Genomic DNA, 19,081 nt, shown 5'->3' with positions numbered 1-19,081 from the left:
TGAACTTTGCATGATGGTTATGTTTTAAAACATCTCCTTTAATGTCAGGTGAAACAGAATATTCTGGAAAGAGGAGGGGGACAGGCCTATATGACCTGTTAGCCACAGGAGCGAAACTGAACAGAGACTTACCAAAATTAAGTGACAGTTTCACACATTTATGTACTAACTCTCAATAAAGGGACAGCTGCTTTGTGAGACATAGGGAGAGTAAAGGCAGATACTGCTGTGTAGAGTAACAAAGCAGCTCCTGCTGCTGTGAAGAGCAGACAAGAACTTTTTTGTGTCAACAAACGAGCAGGATGCTTGGAAGAGTTGGTTTGCTGTTCAAAAGGAAGGGTCAATGGCACTTTTGGAGATTTAAGGAAGAAGGAGTCGAAAGCAGACTTTTCTGATGAAAGTCGGATCTGAAAGGCTCAAACAGTGTGGAATTACTTTTTAAGGGACACTGGAAGTTTTAACCAAGCATGGCAGGGAGAGCTGGAAGTAACTCAGAATTATGTAGAAGATTGTAGAATTTAAGCTTTAGTAATTGTGCAATTCTAGCAAAGTGAACAAATCCAGGAGAATTCCTTATTTCACTGTTTGTTTTCACTTACCAGTCACAGGCTGCTGGTAGGAAAGATATGGAGCGGGATTCTCCGGTCCACCAGCCGCATTTTCCGGTGTGGCGCACCCCCACCGGCAGTGGGAATCTCTGTTCAGTTGGCCAATGGGGTTTCCTATTGTGGCCACCCCATGCCATCGGGAAATCCGTGGGCGAGGGTGCACTGCCGGCAGACCGGAGGATCCCACCGATGGAAAATTCCGCTGAAGAGTTTTTAAATTTAAAATTAGGCAGGAAATTTACTCTTGGCTGTTCCACACTAGCTGTACCAAAAGTGCAGCAAATCACATTTCTGGCAAAGTTGCTGTGACATGATGAGGCAAGACCAGCTTCAGCAAAGTCTCTAGGATTCTTGAAGGAAAGGTTGAGAATGAAGAAGGAGGCTGGATCATGCAGCCAATAAATGCAAGTGCAGCCTTAGGGAGGGGGCACTGATACAAAGCACCGTCACAGTTCTATCAGCGGGACTTCTGGTGACGGCATGTAGGTGGAGTAGCACCCCCCCCCCCCCCCCCCCCCCCCCCCACCCCCCCCACCCACACCCACAATGAGCTGGTGCAGGAAGGTATAAGGAAGGTGGGAGCGGTCGAAGACCCAGAAGAAGGGCACTGGAAAGAAGGGAGTGAGCCAAAGTCCGCCGTTGAGTGAGCGGGTGAGTCTGGCAGGAAGAAAGATGGCGGAGGCTGGATCGCTAGGTGGGGCCGCTCCTCTCACAGTGGAAACTCTGACCGAGGTAATGGCCGGGCAGTTTGCGAGGTAGTTCGCCAAGCACGTAGAGGTGCTGCGGAGGGAGATGATGGCTGTGATGAAGGAATAGGTGGAGGAGGCAATTGCCCCGTCGAAGACATCGGCCGAGGTACGGGAGCAAGGAGAGAAGTTGAAGGGGGTGGCGGAGGCTCTATGGAAGCATAGTCACCAGTTCATCTCGATGGGTGAAGAGCTGCGAAGGCTAGCAAAGGGCTCAGAGCCAAGGTGGAGGGCCTGGAGTAAGAAGTCGAGACAGTAAAACCTACTGATCGCGGGCCTGCCTGAGGGTATGGAGGGCCCGAGGCTGACCGCGTACTGTGCAAAGATGCTGGCAGAGCTGTTGGGTGAGGGGGAAATACCCTCCCGATACTAGTTGGACAGAGCACATCGGTCCATCAGATCGAAGTCAAAAACAAATAAGCCACCAAGGGCAGTCATAATCTGCTTCCATAAGTTTCATGTTAAGGAGAAGGTCCTGAGTTGGGCGAAGCAAAGGTGAGAGGTGAAGTGGGAGGGGTTGGTATTCAAATATATCAAGATTTGACAGTGAGACTGGCGAGAAGGCGGGCGGCCTTCGAACAGGTTAAGGCGGCACTGTACAGCAACATTGTGAGGTTTGGTGTGGTCTACCTAGCGAAGTTGAGGGCGATGCACAATTTGAGGGATTTCTGCTTCAAGACAATGGAGGCGGCGGAGGTGTTCATGAAGGCCAGGGTCTGGGACTGAAATGAGAGATGGGATTGGGACTTGGACTGAGGGGATGGAGACTGTGCTTTGTCTTTATTTCTCTATTTTGTTGGTTCTTGTTTTGTATTAGATGGGGGGGGGGGGACGACATGTGGGCTTTTGGGTTGCTTGAACGGGGAGGGGAGTTTATCTTCTTTAATAATTGGTTACAAGTGTATTGGGCTTTGGGGTCATGCTGATTTTCGGGAGGGGGGGGTGAGAGACCCCCGGTCAGAATAGTGATGTGGAACGTGAGGGGGTTAGGAGCACGGGTGAAGAGATAGAGAGTTATTTCACATTTGAAAAGTTTAAAGGCCGATGTGGCAATGCTGCAAGGAGACCCATTTGAGGTTGAAGGATCAGGTGAGGCGTAGGAAGAGTTGGGTGAAACAGGTGTTTCACCAAGGGTTTGATAGTAGGGCTCCGGGGTTGGTGGTATTGGTGGGCAAGAGGGTGAGGTTTCAGATGGAGAAGGTGGTGGCGGATCGGGGGGCAGGTACGTGATAGTTACAGGGGCGCGAGAAGGGAGGTTGGTGGCACTGGCGAGCGTATATGGCCCCAACTGGGATGATGCGTGGTTTGTGAAGAGGGTGCTGAGTGCCATCCTGGATCTGGATACCCGCAAGCTGATAGTAGGGGGGGATTGGAACATGGTGGGAGGAGTGGACCCGTGGAGGTTCTTACACCCGAGGGAACAGGAGTATTCATTTTTCTCTCTGGTACATAAGGTGCATTTGAGGACTGACGTTTTGCATGGTGGGGTAGGTGCTATTGACTAGGGTTAGGAGGTCGGAACACTTGGCAATCGTGATTTTGGATCATGCTCCGCATAGGATGGATGTGGTTTTGGAGAAGGGGACAGCTCGGAGGTCGGGGTGGAGAATGGACCTGGGGTTGTTAGCGGACCGAAGCTTTCGTGATAGAATCGGGAAGGTGATTGATGAATATGTGGGCTTTAGTTGCACGCGGTCGATAGTCTGGGAGGCTCTGAAGACGGTAATGGGGGGGGGGGGGGGGGGCACAGCACATATGCTAGCCAGCCAGCTCCGAAGGGAGACAGCGGCAAGGGAGTTAGTTCGGGTGAAGGACAGGACTGGAAGTGGTCACTGTGGAGCAGATTAATAAAGTATTTGAAGAGCTTTATAGGGACCTGTTTAGGTCAGTTCAACCGGAGGAGGAGCGGGGAATGTGGGAATTTCTGGACGGGCTGGAGTATCCGAGACTGGGAGAGAAAGGTAGTGCAGGGTTGGAGGAGCCGGTGGGGGAGCAGGAGGTGAAGGAGGCGATTGGGAGGATGCAGGCAGGGAAGGCAGCGGGGCAGGATTGGTTCCCAGTTGAATTTTATAAGAAATTTAAGGACAAGCTGGAGCCGTTGATGATGGGAATATTTGAGGATGCAATAGGTAGGGGTGTTTTGCCGCAAACGATGAGGTAAGCTTCCATCTTGTTGCTATTAAAGAAGGAGAAGGATTCGGTGGAATGTGGGTTGTATCGGCCCAAATCCCTGCTGAAAGTAGATGCCAAGGTATTGGTGAAGGTGTTGGCATCAAGGTTGGAAGGGTGTCTCCCGAAGGTGAATAGGGAGGCCCAGATGGGGTTCGAGAAGGGAAGTCAGTTGTTCTCGAACGTGAGGAGGTTGCTGAATGTGGTCCTTTCTTCAGGGGATAGAAGGGAGACTGAGGTGGTGGTGCTTGACGCAGAGAATACGTTTGACTGGGTAGAGTGATGTTACTTGATGGCAGTACTGGAGGGATTTGGAATTGGGCTGATGTTTGTGGTGTGGGTGTGGCTGCTGTATAAGGAACCGATGGCGAGTGTTGGCACGAAGAGCATGAATTTGGGGTATTTCGCACTGGTTACGAGACAGGGGTGCCCTGTTTTTTTCATTGGCTTTAGAGCCCTTGGCCATTGCGCTAAGGAGCTTGGGGATGTGTAAGGGAATAGTGAGGGGAGGGGGGGGGGGGGAATGGAGCATTGGGTGTCCCTATATGCCAATGATCTTCTATTGTATATCTAGGAACCGAGCACGTCAGTGGGGAGTATAATGGGGCTGCTCCAGAGATTCGGGACGTTCTCAGGGTATAAATTGAACACAGGAAAGTCTATTTTATGGTGTGTGTCCCTGGCCGGAAGTGGGAATGAGGGCAGCCATTCCGCTTGGCGGCAACCCACGTTAAGTATTTGGGGGTGCAGGTGGGGGGGGGATTAGGCTTCCCAAACTTGCTGTATTATTATTGGGCGGCGAATGCGGAGAAGGTGCAGGGCTGGAGCAGGGGGGGGGTGGTCTGTGGATAAAGATAGAGGCGGGCTCTTGCAGGGGGTCGGGGATGCGGGCACTGGCAAAGGCGCTGCTTCCAATGATCCCAGGAAAGTACTCGGTGAGTGCGTTGGTGGTGGCCACATTGAATATTTGGAGGCAGTTTAGGCAGCATTTTAAGTTGGTGGCCGGGTCAGGGGGATGCTGATCAGTGGGAATCCTGGGTTCGAGCCGGGGAGTATGAATGCGAGGTTTTGGGAATGGGAAGAGAAGGGGATTAAGAACATGAAGAATTTGTTCCTTGGGGGTCAGTTTACGAGCTTAGTGGAGCTGGGAGAGAAGTATGGGTTGGTGCAGAGGGAAGGGTTTAGGTGCGGAACTTTGCAAGGAAGGTTTTTCCGACCTTCCCGATAGTGCCGGCTTCCTCATGAATGGGGGGGTTACATATGTTTTGATCCTGTCCGAAGCTGGAAAGGTTTTGGGGGACAGTGTTCAGTACAATCTCAGCGGTCTTGCGTGTGGATATGGAGCCTGGTCCCCTGGAAGCCATATTCGGGGTGTCGGACCAACCTGAGTTGCAGGCGGGTGCAGGGCAGATGCCTGGGCCTCGTTGATTGCTCGTAGGCGGGTCTTGTTGGGGTGGAGGTCAGCTTCTCCACCCTGGGCCTGGGCGTGGCTGGAGAAGGTGAAGTTTGAGCTGAGGGGATGAAGGAGGGGTTCTACAACTGTTGGGGGTTATTCATCGTGCACGTTTGGGCATTTGTACTGTTGATTGTTGAGGGAGGGGTTCGGTATTTTTTTTGTTTGGTTGGGGTTGTTTTTGGTTTTGTATTATGAAAATTAGGAACATCTGTTGAATAGAAATACTTTAAAAAGAATAATTCTATCATCATTGCCAGGAGATAGATCCTCAGTTCTGCATGACTCCCAGCTAATCTGGGTGGGGTCATGCTTTTCTCACTTTGTGTTGCTTTTGTTGCAGAGATAATGCCAAGTGATGTCCAGATGGAACTCAAACACTTGTATGTGGCAGTGGCAGAGTTACTGAGACACTTCTGGTCCTGCTTTCCTGTCAATACGCCATTCCTTGAGGAGAAGGTGAGCAATTGACTTTAGTTTGATCCTCCTGTTGTTAGAAAGAGTTAAAGCCAGCAACAGCCCAATCAATGTCTTGTTTTGGGAACTTAATGTATCAAGGCAGGCTTTAAAAATCATATTAACTTGGAAGTTGTAAATTTTCAAATTCTGTAACTGGAACTAAATAACCAATCACATATTTTACATTGTACCAATTATAACTACAGGAAAATACCTACTTGTCTAAAAAAAATGAAATGAGTCGATACTGACAAAATATTTCCAACATTGAGGCATGCTCAAAAAGTTTTGTTTTTAGATTCTAACGCCTTTTCAAAGTTTTTCCTTCGCTTTTTTATTCTACTTCTTGGTACATTGCATTTTACCATGCATATCCATATGTACACTCCTTTTAAAGCAACCTGTATTGTGTTTCATCGATTTTGATTGACAATTTTTAAACTATTCAGGGGTAGCATTTTCTCTTCCGATTTAATGTTTTTATCACGCTCAGTATTATGCCAGTCTCCTGATGGGCTTGGACATAGATTTTACAACGGCCCGTTTAAATATGCAGTCTCACTCGGAAAAGCCATGAGTTAGCGAATGGGGGGAAAGAATACAATTTGCAGGTGTTATTCCGAGATGGAACACAGGCTTATAGTGGAGGCAAAGTAGAGGGAGTTTGACCCCGACAATAAATGGCAAAAGTGTTCCATATTTCTCCGCATTGTGTTATCTGTAAATTATCAGACACTTCAACCGGTTTATTAGAAAAACGTTTTACCTAGGTGCCTTTACTTATGAGACGAACAAAGGACAAATCAGGTTCTCGGTTTAAGCCAATTTTATTCACAATTCCCCCACACAAAATATGGCTCGACTCACAGCTGAGCTCTAGTTATTACCCGCACTTGGTGAAGGAGGCTGGCCAGGCTATGATCACTTGATGTGGATATCGTCTTCTTGCGATTGTTGAGCCTGGGGGGGGGGGGGGGGGGGGGGGGGGGTTGCCCTCTGAAACACTCTTGTCTGACCTGCTTTAGCCCGGTCTGGTGCCTCTATGTTTGCCGTTTTTCCTGCTGCAAAGCTGATCACCTACTGTCTGGAAGTGAGTTACATATTCATAGCATGGTATTTGTCCTTTAGTGTAAATTTGATACCTACTGTTTGTGGGTAATCACAAAGTCCACATAGCGATAGTGAGTTTTCTGTGTTGACTTGAGTGCTCTTGCAGGTGGCAGTATCTGATTCCAACCAGGGCCTCATTTGGCAGTTTCTGTTTCTGGCTTATGTGTTTTTCCCCCTTGTCAGCCTGTTCCCAGTACAAAAATTGGAATCTCCCCTCTTTGTTTACTACAAAAATGTAACCAGGAAGTACAAAGGGGCAGTGTTACAGATTATGATTTGTGCTGCTGATGTGGTTAGATTTAGTGCCCAAACAGTTTAACGTTTCAAAGTGGAAACTATTTAAATCATAACTTCTGCAAAAGTACTTTTCTGTGTGTTTCCTTAATTTCCTTCCCTCTCCTGATGGTAACAACTCTCACTATGACAGCTTCATAGGTACAACTATCTACCATCTCCTACCTCACTTAAATAACCACTTGTTATGTGTGAGCCGAGTCAGCAAGTGTTGGCAGGCTCTTTGACAGTGGAAGGTGAGGTCAGTTCTGTCCTCAAGAAAACAGAGAATTCTGGATACAGGTCACTAGATAGTGATCAGGAGCATGAACCTTCATTCATCTCCTGACCTGCTGCCGAGGGGTATTGAGCCCATTTTTGGCACATCAAGGGCTGCCTCTTGGCTGAGATCAACTAAAGCTGAAGGCTGTGGTGAAATCTGAAACTTTCTGATTTGTATGGTAGTCTATTAATTTCTATTGTCGAATATCATACACTATGTTAGCCTGCATGTAGAGTGTACTGTCTTCAAGCAAATAGAAAGTAAGTCGGGGTATTTTTGGAAGCCTATATGACCATCAGTACAGTAAAAGGAATCAAAATGTCCAGGCTGAAAGTATTCAGAAAAGTATTTGAAGAAATTGTTTTAATATTATCATAGTGGCCTCAATGGGGTTCGTGTGGAAAGGTGTAGCTGAGGTGCACCATGGTTTTATCAGATGGCAGAGCAGGCTTGATGGGCAGAATGACCTATTCCTGTTCGTATTTCTTATGTTTAGTGCTTAGAGAATTCCTGATGTGTGCAGTAATTCTTGCTGATTTTTAGCAGGAGTTTACTGAATGGAGAAGTGTAATTTTTTTTTTGTCTGCTGTGGCAGGTTGGGAAGATGATGAATAACCTGGAGAGATTTCAGATGACAAAACTAAGGCCATTCCGTGAGAAGCTGCAGAAGCTATACATCAGTACAAACGTGAGTCTGGCAGTTGTGCACAGTAGATATGGTTACGCTGGTGGGAGTGAAGGAGAAATGGGTGCAGAAGGAAAATAAACCAACAGGTTGTGTTGAATATTTGATTCTGAGGTTGCCTCACATATTGGGACAAAGAGGATGTTTCAGCTCTTAACATCTTTAATGTTGTCGGCTGCTTTGAAGTCAGCATAAAATACAAAGTCCCAAACTTTGGTCTATCAGTTTTTTGTATACTCATCCTTAGATGCAGTTGTTATAGTAGTGCTTCTACACTGATGACATACTAGCAGAATGCACATGCTAATTCTGTCACTGGTGGCATCTTATTAATGCAATGAGGACAGTTTCGCCTCAGATGCTATGATTCTGTTTTTTCTGAATTCTCAGAACAGCTTCCTGAGCCATTATAAAATGCAGGTCTCTATTCTGTTCACTCTCAAGGGAGTCCATCAGGACCATCACCGCAGAAGAGAAATGGGGAGAGTGGCACTCATTGATTAGGAATTGCTGGCATGCTACTGTCATTTTTATGGCATGCTAAAAGCACCTTAGGGTTGGAGCAGTCTTATATCATGAAAAATATTGATTAATAAATGGAAGACAGCATGGATTTGTTAAAGGTAAATTATGTTGGTTAACTTGATTGAATTCTTAATGAAGTAATAAAGAGGGTAGATGAGGGCAGTGTGGCTTATGTTGCATACGTGGACTTTCAAGAGGTGTTTGATGAAATACCACATAATATTATTGTTTGAAAAATTAAAGCCTGTGATGACATGAAGGCAACAAAACCCCAAATCCTATCCATCTTTATTGATCTGGTCCAACTAAAAAAACGTGGGAAAATACTCATTCATTTAATTTCCTTAATGGGAATATGTTTTTAAAACTTCCTACTTGACCAGATTGGCACTTTTGTAAAAAGTGCTTTTTAATTTTAATCATAGAATGACACTGCACAGAAGGATACCATTTGGTCCATTATGCCATTTCTGGTGAGCAATCCAAAAGGTTTCACTCCCCTCCCCTTTCCCCGAAGTTCAGCAGTTTTTTTTCCTTTACAAGTATTTATCAAATTTCCTTTTGAATATTATTGAATCCTCTTCCATTGCTCTTTCATGCAGTGTATTCTAGGTCATCTTAACTTGCTGCATGAAAAGGTTTCCTCGTATCACCATTAATTCTTTTGTCAATTAATTTAAATCTGCATCTTCTACCCCAACCCTTTTGGCACTGGAAACAGTTTCTCCTTATTTATGCTATCAAGACTGTTTATGATGTTGAACACCTTTTTCAAATCATCGCTTAACTTTCTCTTCCCTAATGAGAAAGACCTCAGCTTCTCAATCTCTTCATGTAACTGAAGTCTTACATTCCTGACACCATTCTAGTAAATCTCCTCTGCATCCTCTCTGAGGTCTTGACATTCTTTCTTAACTTGTCCTGCTACCTTCCAAGATGGTGTATTTACAACACTAAGCCTTTCCTCATTCTTCCTGCCAAAGTGAATTGATTCACACTTCTCTGCATTAAATTTTACCTGTTGTGTGCTCATTTCACCAATCTATCCATGTCCCTCAGAAACATATTAATATCCTCTTTTTGAGTTTTGTTATCATCAGGTTTTGAAATTATACCCTATATATTTGCTCTGCCACTTCCCCTTTATTTCCATGACCTTTAATTTTGTTAGCAAGAATATTATGTGATTCTTTATCAAATACCTCTTAAAAGTCAACGTAAGCAACATCAGCCACACTGCCCTCATTCACCCTCTCCATTATTTCATTAAGAAGTCAATCAAGTTAGCCAACAAAATTTACCTTTAACAAATCCATGCTGGTTTCCATTTATTAAATATTTTTCCAAGTGCCAATTAATTTTGTAGTAGATTAATGCCTCTAAATGTTTCCATCACTGACGTTACGCCGATCGATCTGTAATTATTGGATTTATCTCCCCTTTTGTGGTGTGTAACATTTGCAACCCTCCAGTCCTTTGGCTCCACATCCATATCTCACAAGGAATGGAAGATTGTGCCAAGGTCTCTGCAATTTCCACCACTACTACTACTCAACAAACTAGGGTGCAATCCATCTGGACCAGATAACTTTCTATTGTGACTGCTGCCAACCATTTAAATGCCTCATAATTTTAATTCAACCCAATTTCTCTACTATCTCCTCCATTACTGTGAGACTGGCATCATCATCCTCTTTAAGACAGATGCAAAATATTTATTACCTCAGCCATGCCCCCTGCCTCTTTAAGATCTCCCTTTTGGTCCCAATCCCTACTCTTTTACTATTTATATGCTTAAAAAATGGAATGCAATGTATTTTCTATGTGAGCTGCTAAACCATTTTCATACACTAGTTCCTCTTATTTCCTTTTTCAGACCTCCTCTGTACTTCTATCTTTAACTAGGTTCTCTTTTGTATTATGTATCTTATATTTGTCATCAGCCTCCTTTTATCTATCTTGTGTTAACCCCTTTGATCATCCAAGGAGCCCTAGCTTTGGATCCTTTCCTTTCCCCATCATGGGACTGTGTTTAATATGTGCCCAAGTCTTTCCTTTTTGAAGGCTCCCTGTTGCTCATTTAGTTTTGTCTGCTGCTCTTTGATTCCAATACACCTGGACTAGATCCTTATTTAACTCACTAAAATAGAACTCCTCCAGCTTGCATTGTTCTTTGTCTTTATACATAACTACTCTAAACGTAATATTGTGATGCCTTTTTGGCAATTATCTGACTTCATTCCCCAGAACACGATCTAGCATTGCTTCCTTCCTCTTAGAGCTGGAAACATACTGATCAAGAAAATTCTCAGAATCTACTTGCCTTTTTGGCCATTTATAGTGTTTCCATCCCATTATATATAAGGATAATTGGTGTCCTCCATTATCACCACTCTAGTTCATAAAAACTAGGAGCAGGAGTAGGCCATCTGGCCCCTCGAGCCTGCTCCGCCATTCAATTAGATCATGGCTGATCTTTTGTAGACTCAGCTCCACTTTCCGGCCCGAACACCATAACCCTTAATCCCTTTATTCTTCAAAAAACTATCTATCTTTATCTTAAATACATTTAATGAAGGAGCCTCTACTGCTTCACTGGGCAAGGAATTCCATAGATTCACAACCCTTTGGGTGAAGAAGTTCCTCCTAAACTCAGTCCGAAATCTACTTCCCCTTATTTTGAGGCTATGCCCCCTAGTTCTGCTTTCACCCGCCAGTGGAAACAACCTGCCCGCATCTATCCTATCTATTCCCTTCATAATCTTATATGTTTCTATAAGATCCCCCCTCATCCTTCTAAATTCCAACGAGTACAGTCCCAGTCTACTCAACCTCTCCTCGTAATCCAACCCCTTCAGATCTGGGATTAACCTAGTGAATCTCCTCTGCACACCCTCCAGTGCCAGTACGTCCTTTCTCAAGTAAGGAGACCAAAACTGAACACAATACTCCAGGTGTGGCTTCACTAACACCTTATACAATTGCAGCAGAACCTTCCTAGTCCATCCCTCTAGCAATGAAGGACAAAATTTCATTTGCCTTCTTAATCACCTGTTGCACCTGTAAACCAACTTTTTGCGACTCATGCACTAGCACACCCAGGTCTCTCTGCACAGCAGCATGTTTTAATATTTTATCATTTAAATAATAATCCCTTTTGTTGTTATTCCTACCAAAATGGATAACCTCACATTTGTCAACATTGTATTCCATCTGCCAGACCCTAGCCCATTCACTTAGCCTATCCAAATCCCTCTGCAGACTTCCAGTATCCTCTGCACTTTTTGCTTTACCACTTATCTTAGTGTCGTCTGCAAACTTGGACACATTGCCCTTGGTCCCCAACTCCAAATCATCTATGTAAATTGTGAACAGTTGTGGGCCCAACACTGATCCCAGAGGGACACCACTAGCTACTGATTGCCAACCAGAGAAACACCCATTAATCCCCACTCTTTGCTTTCCATGCTACTTTCCCCTTAATGCCATGCATCTTTATCTTATGCAGCAACCTTTTGTGTGGCACCTTGTCAAAAGCTTTCTGGAAATCCAGATATACCACATCCATTGGCTCCCCGTTATCTACCACACTGTTAATGTCCTCAAAAAATTCCACTAAATTAGTTAGGCACGACCTGCCCTTTATGAACCCATGCTGCGTCTGCCCAATGGGACAATTTCCATACAGATGCCTCGCTATTTCTTCCTTGATGATAGATTCCAGCATCTTCCCTACTACCGAAGTTAAGCTCACTGGCCTATAATTACCCGCTTTCTGCCTATCTCCTTTTCATCATTCTGTCATGTGCTTATGGATTAGCTCCTCTATCTCTTTCCCACTATTTGATGGGCTCTAATATGTACTCAGCTTTGTAAAAGCTCCTCTACTGTTTCATAATTCGAACCAAATGGATTGAACCCTTGCTGTATCATCGCTTTCCAGTTCTGTTAAAGTATCTTTGACCAGGGCAGCACAGTGGCACAGTAGTTAGCACTGCTGCCTCATGGCGTCGAGGTCATGGGTTCGATCCCGGCTCTGGGTCACTGTCCGTGTGGGGTTTGCACATTCTCCCCTTGTTTGCTTGGGTTTCGCCCCCACAACCCAAAAGATGTGCAAGGTAAGTGGATTGGCCACTCTACATTGTCCCTTAATTGGAAAAAATGAATTGGGTACTCTAAATTTTTTTTTTTTTAAGTATCTTTGACCAATACTGCTAGTCCACCCCTCTTTCCCCTATCTTTCCGAATACATTGTAGCAAGAGATGTTATGTGCTTTCCTTTTCTTGTTTGTATCACGTCTCCGTTATTATCACTATATCACATTCCCATGTGGCTATTTGTGCTTGCCAACCTTAATTATCTTGCCCCATATGGTGTACATCACTGTTTCTCAATCTATGGCTTGCACATGATGATTTCACATTGTGCAAATTTCAAGGAGTTAAGTTGAAAGAATCAATATAATTGGGGTAAACTTAATCAATTGAGGCTGATACTGGAATGCTGGGCCGGTAATCATGTCGATGATCTGGCACATCTTGCAGAGATTGCCATGGCAGGGTTGTGTGGTGTCGTGGTCACTGTTCTGAAGGCTGGGTAGTTTGCTGCAAACAATGGTTTGTTTGAGGTTGCGCGGTTGTTTGAAGGCAAGTAGTGGGGGTGTGGGGATGACCTTGGCAAGATGTTCATCTTCATCAATGACGTGTTGAAGGCTGTGAAGAAGATGTTGTAGTTTCTCCGCTCCGGGAAAGTACTGGACGACGAAGGGTATTCTGTTGGTTGTGTCCCATGTTTGTCTTCTGAGGAGGTCGGTGCGGTTTTTTGCTGTGGCGCGTTGGAACTGTCGATCGATGAGACGAGCGCCATATCCCCTTCGTACGAGGGAATCTTTCAACGTCTGTAGATGTCTGTTACGCTCCTCCTCGTCTGAGCAGATCCTGTGTATACGGAGAGCTTGTCCATAGGGGATTGCTTCTTTAATGTGTTTAGGGTAGAAACTGGAGAAGTGGAACATCGTGAAGTTATCCGCGGGTTTGCGGTAAAGCGAAGTGCTGAGGTGACCGTCCTTGATGGAGACGAGTGTGTCCAAGAATGCAACTGATTTTGGAGAGTAGTCCATGGTGAGTCTGATGGTTGGATGGAACTTATTTATTGATGTCATCATGTAGTCGTTTCAGTGATTCTTTCCTGTGGTCATGATCACAGACTAGAGAATAATTTGTTGAACATGTCTCCTTATTGCAATTGTTTAGCAGGATTTGGCTGATTCGAATAGGGAGTTAGCTGCCTTTACAATATGGATATTGATTTTTGAAACACTTCCATATTTTGTTGTCCTTTATCTTTCTCCTGGTAGAACAGCAGCAGCAAGGCCAGCATTTATTGTCCATCTTTAACGATCCTAAGAAGCCACCTTCTTGAACCACTGCATGTGGCGTAGGTACACCCAGGTGTTGTTTAGAGTGGAGTTCCCAGTTTTGACCTATCTACAGTGAAGGACAGCAATATATTTCCATTGAGCAGATCTTGCAGGTGGTGGGGACCCTGTGCATCTACTTCCTTGTTCCTCCAGGTGATAGAGTTTGCATCTTTTGAGGGTGGTGTTGATGCAGGTGTGGCAAATTGCTGCAGTGCATCTTGTAAATGGTGCATACTGATGGCACTATGTGAGGTGGTGGTGGAAATGAATGTTTAAAATTGTGAATGGGGTGCCAAACAAGCAGGCTATTTTGTTCTGGATGGTGTCGTGCTTCTTAAGTGTTGTTAGAGCTGTACTCTTCCAGGCAAATGGAGAATATTCCATCAAACACTTGACTTGTGTCTTGTACATAGTTGACAGGCATTTGGGAGTCAGGAGCTGAGTTACTCACCTCAGAATTCCAGTCTCTGACTTGCTCTTCTAAACACCGTATTTATATGGCGAGTTCAGTTCAGATTCTGGTCAATGGTAACCCCCAGGATATCGATAATGGTTCTGGTGGAACCCAAACTGAACATTGGTGAGCAGGTTATTGCTGAGTAATTGCTGCTTGATAACATGGTCAATGACACCTTCCATCACTTTGCTGATGATTGAGAGTAGGCTGATAAGTATGGTAATTGGTTAATTTGGAATTGTGCAACTTTTAAAACCAACTAAAGCTGAGCTTAGCCTTGCAAATCTTTCCAACCTTGCAAATCTTTCCAAATTTGATGCATTGATTTAAAAATTTGAGTGACCATATAATGAAACTTGTTGAATGAGTGAGTAAGCACCTTGTAATTTCCTTATCAGGGTTTCTTTAGTCCACCAAATTATACCCCTGGCTTGAGTGAACAAATGGAAACATTTGTGTTGAAAATTGAACTTTGCCATCGCTGAGTATAATCTAAATACCAACACAAAGTCACATTTTGACAAGAGAGGCTACCCAATGACCTCATACAATACAGCACTGATCCTTGGTGTTCTTGCCTATCTCTCCATCCCTCCTTGAATTCATTGTGAATGCTGGGAAAGGTTGTTTGTCTCACATAGACCGCTTAGTGAAAATGCTAGAAATACTCGGGTCAGACAGCAATTATGGTGAGAGAAACAGAGTTCACGTTTCACGTTGACAATCATTCATCAAAACTGGGAAACGTTAGCAATGTAGTACCTTTTAAACTAGTGAAAGAGAGATGGGTGTGAAAAAGAATGAAAGGGAAGGTTTATGATCGGGTGGCAGACAGGAGAGATTAAATGATAAAGGAATTGGTGGTGCATGGCCAAAGGGAGTGGTACTGGGACAAGTAAAGAGACAAAGCATGTGTCTAGGGGGCAAATCGCAGGATGATGAAAAGCTGTCATCCGAAAGCAAATGTAAGAAAATAATGAGAGGAAACACAAAACCGGTGAAGAAAAAGGAAACAAAATAGGAGCAGAGGTTACAGTGTGGAATTGTTGACCTTAATGTTAAATCTGGAAGGCTGTAACGTACATAATTGAAAGATGAGGTGCTGGTCCTGGAACTTACATTGAGCATTATTGAACCCCACTGCAGGTAGCAGTGGACAGAGAGCAAGGTGGAGAATTATAATGACAGGCCACTGGAAGTTTATGTTCATAGTTGCAGACTGAATGGAGGTGGCCCACAAAGCAGTCACCCAGTCTGTGTATAGCTTGTTCCACTGTAGAGTAGACGGCATTGTGAGCAGAGAATACAGTATGCTAAATTGAAATAAGAATTAAAAGTCTGGGAAGGGAATACTTATCCAGCATTGATTCAGTCTGTGCCTAGTGAGGGGATTTATAAAGCATGGGTTTCGGCAGTATTTCTGCAAGATGAGGTTAACATATTGCCAGTTCCCCCCCCTCCCCCCCTCCTGTCAGGATTTATATTTTTTGTGGCTACACGGATGGCATGCATCCTATGGCACTAAACACCGAATTGTGCAATTTTGTTAGCCCAGCCAATAGGTAGTGTCAAGATCATTGCACTCAACTTCAATGCTTTCTGTGGTTCAAGCAATTTTTTTGTCCAATATCCACGTACCCACTTTACAGCAGGGATCTTGTCTTCATGTCTAGAAAATAGGAGTCAACCTCTGATCCCCTTGCCCCAGGTAAAAAAAAATGTATTTCTCATAAATTTAGAGTACCCAATTCATTTTTCCAATTAAGGAGCAATTTAGCGTACCCAATCCACCTACCCTGCACATCTTTGGGTTGTGGGGGCGAAATCCACACAAACACAGGGAGAATGTGCAAACTCCACATGGACAGTGACCCAGAGCCGGGATTGAACCTGGGACCTCGGCGCCGTGAGGCTGCAAGGGGTAACCCATTGCGCCACCGTGCTGCCCTGCCAAAGGTAAATTTTAATGCCTCAGATGCTTTTCTGGCAGAAGTCAAAGGTGGGATAATTTTCTGATCTGTATCCGTCAGTTACACCTCTTTCTCCAGTTTCCTCCCACAGTCCAAAGATGTGCGGGTTAGGTGAATTGGCCACGCTAAATTGCTCCTTAGTGCCCAACGGTTGGGGGGGGTTATTGGGTTACGGGGGTAGGGTGGAGGTGTGGACTGGACTTAAGTAGGGTTCTCTTTCAAGGGCCAGTGTAGACTCGATGGGCCAAATGGCCTCCTTCTGCACTGTAAATTCTGTGATTCTCAATTGAGTAATTTAGCAAGTTGCTACAAGTTGTGTTTAGTGGGTGGACTAAGAATAACATTGAACTTGTATACTGCCTTTAACATAGTGAACAGTCCCAAGGTGCTCAATAGAATTATCAACAAGATTTAACACAAAGCCACAGAAACAGATATTAGGACAGTCATTGCATTTTTACAGCATGGAAAGAAGCCCTTTCGCCTATCCTGGCATTCAAGCACCTATCTATTCTAATTCCATTTTCCAGCACTTGATCCATAGCCTTGCATGTTATGGCATTTCAAGTGCTCATCTAAATACTTATTAAATGTTACCCCCTCTACCACCCTTTCAGGCAATGAATTCGAACCACCCTCTGACATATGACCAAAAGCTTGGTAACAAGGCTTGATATGAATGAATATCTTAAAGGAGGAGGCAGAGTTAGAGAAGCTGAGAGTTTTAGTGCCTAGACAGTTTCAGGTATGGCCGGCAATGGCAAAACACTGATTATGCCCCATCTGAAATATTGTAGCCCATTTTGGGCATCATACTTTAATAAGGAAATTAGGCCACAGCAAAGTGCAGACTGAAATAATACTGATGATTGAAAGGCTTGGGTTACAAGTAGAGGCTATAGAAACTGAGCGACTGTTCTTAAAGCAGAGGAGATTTGATAGAGATGTTCAAAAGGTGTTTTAATAGAGCAAGAAAGAAACAGGAGGGTCAGAATTTAGAGAGTAGATTTCAGGTAATTAGGTGACACGGTGGGGGGGGAGGGGGGGAAATTACAGAGTAAATTGTTATGGGCCAGGGTTTAGAGAACCCCAAAGTGTATCATGGAGTTTACCTGACCCACAACTTTTAATAGATTGTGGTATGGGGACCACACGGCCCACTCTACAGGTGCGGTACAGCAGAAATCGAAAGGTATTGTTTAAAGCAAAACAATGTTTATTCTATGAACTCAAGTTAACCTTTTTAAGACATACAGTGAACATCTTAGCAACCATCAATTCAAATACAACCCCCAAAGAATACAACACTAAGTAATCCTTAATAAATTCCCAAACAACATCCAGAAGACAAAAGAAACACCTTTTAACAGAGGCACATTAGGTTTACATTCACTACTGAGAACATTTATAATTCTGAATTCACCAAATGATCAAGAGATAGTCTTTTCATGGCAGAGAGATCAACAGTACACTTGCTCTGTCTGGCTTCAGCTCCAACACTGAAAACGAAACTAAAACACACCCTGCAGGAAACCGCCTAAAATGAAAGTAAAAAGCTGACAGACAGCCCAGCTCCAGCCACACTCTGACATCACTGATAAACACCCATTTCTTAAAGGTACATTTCTCAAACACCCATTTCTTAAAGGTACTCTCACATGACAAAGTGATGATTTGGGATGCAGTGGTATGAAAGAGTGGTGGAAGCAGCTTTAAATCATTTTAAAAATGGAACTGGGAGACAGTGAAAGGGATCTGGAGATGATTGAATTATTGACACCTTAAGCAGTTTTAGTATTGCCGGTGTCTTTCAAGCTTGGAGCAGCGAGTGGCTGCAGTGAATATTTCCAATTGTATTGCCTTTTCTTGAGCAGGACATTGTGTGATGCAGATGGCATAATTCTGGCCTGGCTTAGGTTGTGAGGTTTAGCTCCATGTTTACATTGTTTTTTATTTGCCTTACAGTTGACTGGTCATTTAGAAGATATGCTACAGGTAGCCTTCAGTAAGTTCCATGCCTGGCAGTCAAAACGAATGCTGAAAAAGACGTGATGCTGCATTGTTTTGAGATGTTTGGGAGCGAGAGATTGTGTTACCCACAAAGTCCCAGCAGAACATGCTACCAGCTCACCAACCTGCTATGCTGGGCAGGGAGGTGAGAGCCCTGCGACATTGAAGAGACTCAATGTAATTTACAGAGCTGCATATTGGGAGAAAGCAATTCAATAAGATGGACCACTCGGGGGTGACTCTCACCAACTGACCAAAACGGAAGAGAGCTACAGGTTGAATTCCTGTCTAACACAGCTTGGGGAGGCAGTGCTTCTTCTGTGCACAAAGATTCTGTCAAATGATAACTGAGTATATTTAGAAATGGTCTTTCTAGCATAAACATTTTTTCATTTTGGGTACAGTTTTAAACAAGAATGGCACAATGTAAATGTGAAACTTTTTCAAAGTGTAGCCCACTGTTTTTGGATCCTGTTTGTAACTGAGGGGATGGAAGATGTGATATTTTAAATAAAGAATAAATGTGAAATTAAGTTGAACTTTCTAAATGATGTATCTTTTATGTTAAGAAATGTATTGTAATTATACACAAATTCTGTCACAGTGCAAATGCTGATTTTTTTTCACAAAAGAAAATGCTGGCTCAATATAACTCAGGATCCCTGGATCATACACATTATTCTACCCTTGGTTTTATACAATGCTTGCTGGTTAGCCTTGCACCTGCATTGTAAGAGTCCTGTTCAAATATAAAGTTATCTGATTGCATACCTTCCACAAACATACCAAACATTTTGTCTGAGAATTAATTGTTTGGTCTTCACTGGAGTGCTGCTGTGCGCTGCAATAGAGTGCTTAGCTTGGAGTTTGGTGAGTTCAGTGAAGAGGGAAGGAGGTGACTGCTCCATTTTCT

The 19,081-nt window shown here is 44.0% G+C and overlaps 1 protein-coding gene across 6 annotated transcripts in view; it reads left to right on the top strand.

The window, feature by feature from the left end:
• The window catches only part of gtf2h1 (general transcription factor IIH, polypeptide 1), a 155,886-nt gene extending 137,185 nt beyond the window's left edge, over positions 1-18,701 (top strand). For all 6 annotated transcript variants that reach the window (XM_072518986.1, XM_072518988.1, XM_072518989.1 and 3 more), the window contains 3 exons: positions 5,320-5,435; positions 7,697-7,789; positions 18,124-18,701. In XM_072518986.1, the coding sequence (XP_072375087.1) occupies positions 5,320-5,435; positions 7,697-7,789; positions 18,124-18,210 (296 nt within the window). In that variant the 3' untranslated portion in view covers positions 18,211-18,701. The remainder of the gene's footprint in view (positions 1-5,319; positions 5,436-7,696; positions 7,790-18,123) is intronic.
• The last annotated feature ends 380 nt before the right edge of the window (positions 18,702-19,081 follow it).

Source organism: Scyliorhinus torazame, chromosome 10 (genome assembly GCF_047496885.1).
Source record: "Scyliorhinus torazame isolate Kashiwa2021f chromosome 10, sScyTor2.1, whole genome shotgun sequence".
NCBI classification, from domain to species: domain Eukaryota; kingdom Metazoa; phylum Chordata; class Chondrichthyes; order Carcharhiniformes; family Scyliorhinidae; genus Scyliorhinus; species Scyliorhinus torazame.
This window is presented reverse-complemented; position numbering and strand designations above follow the sequence as displayed.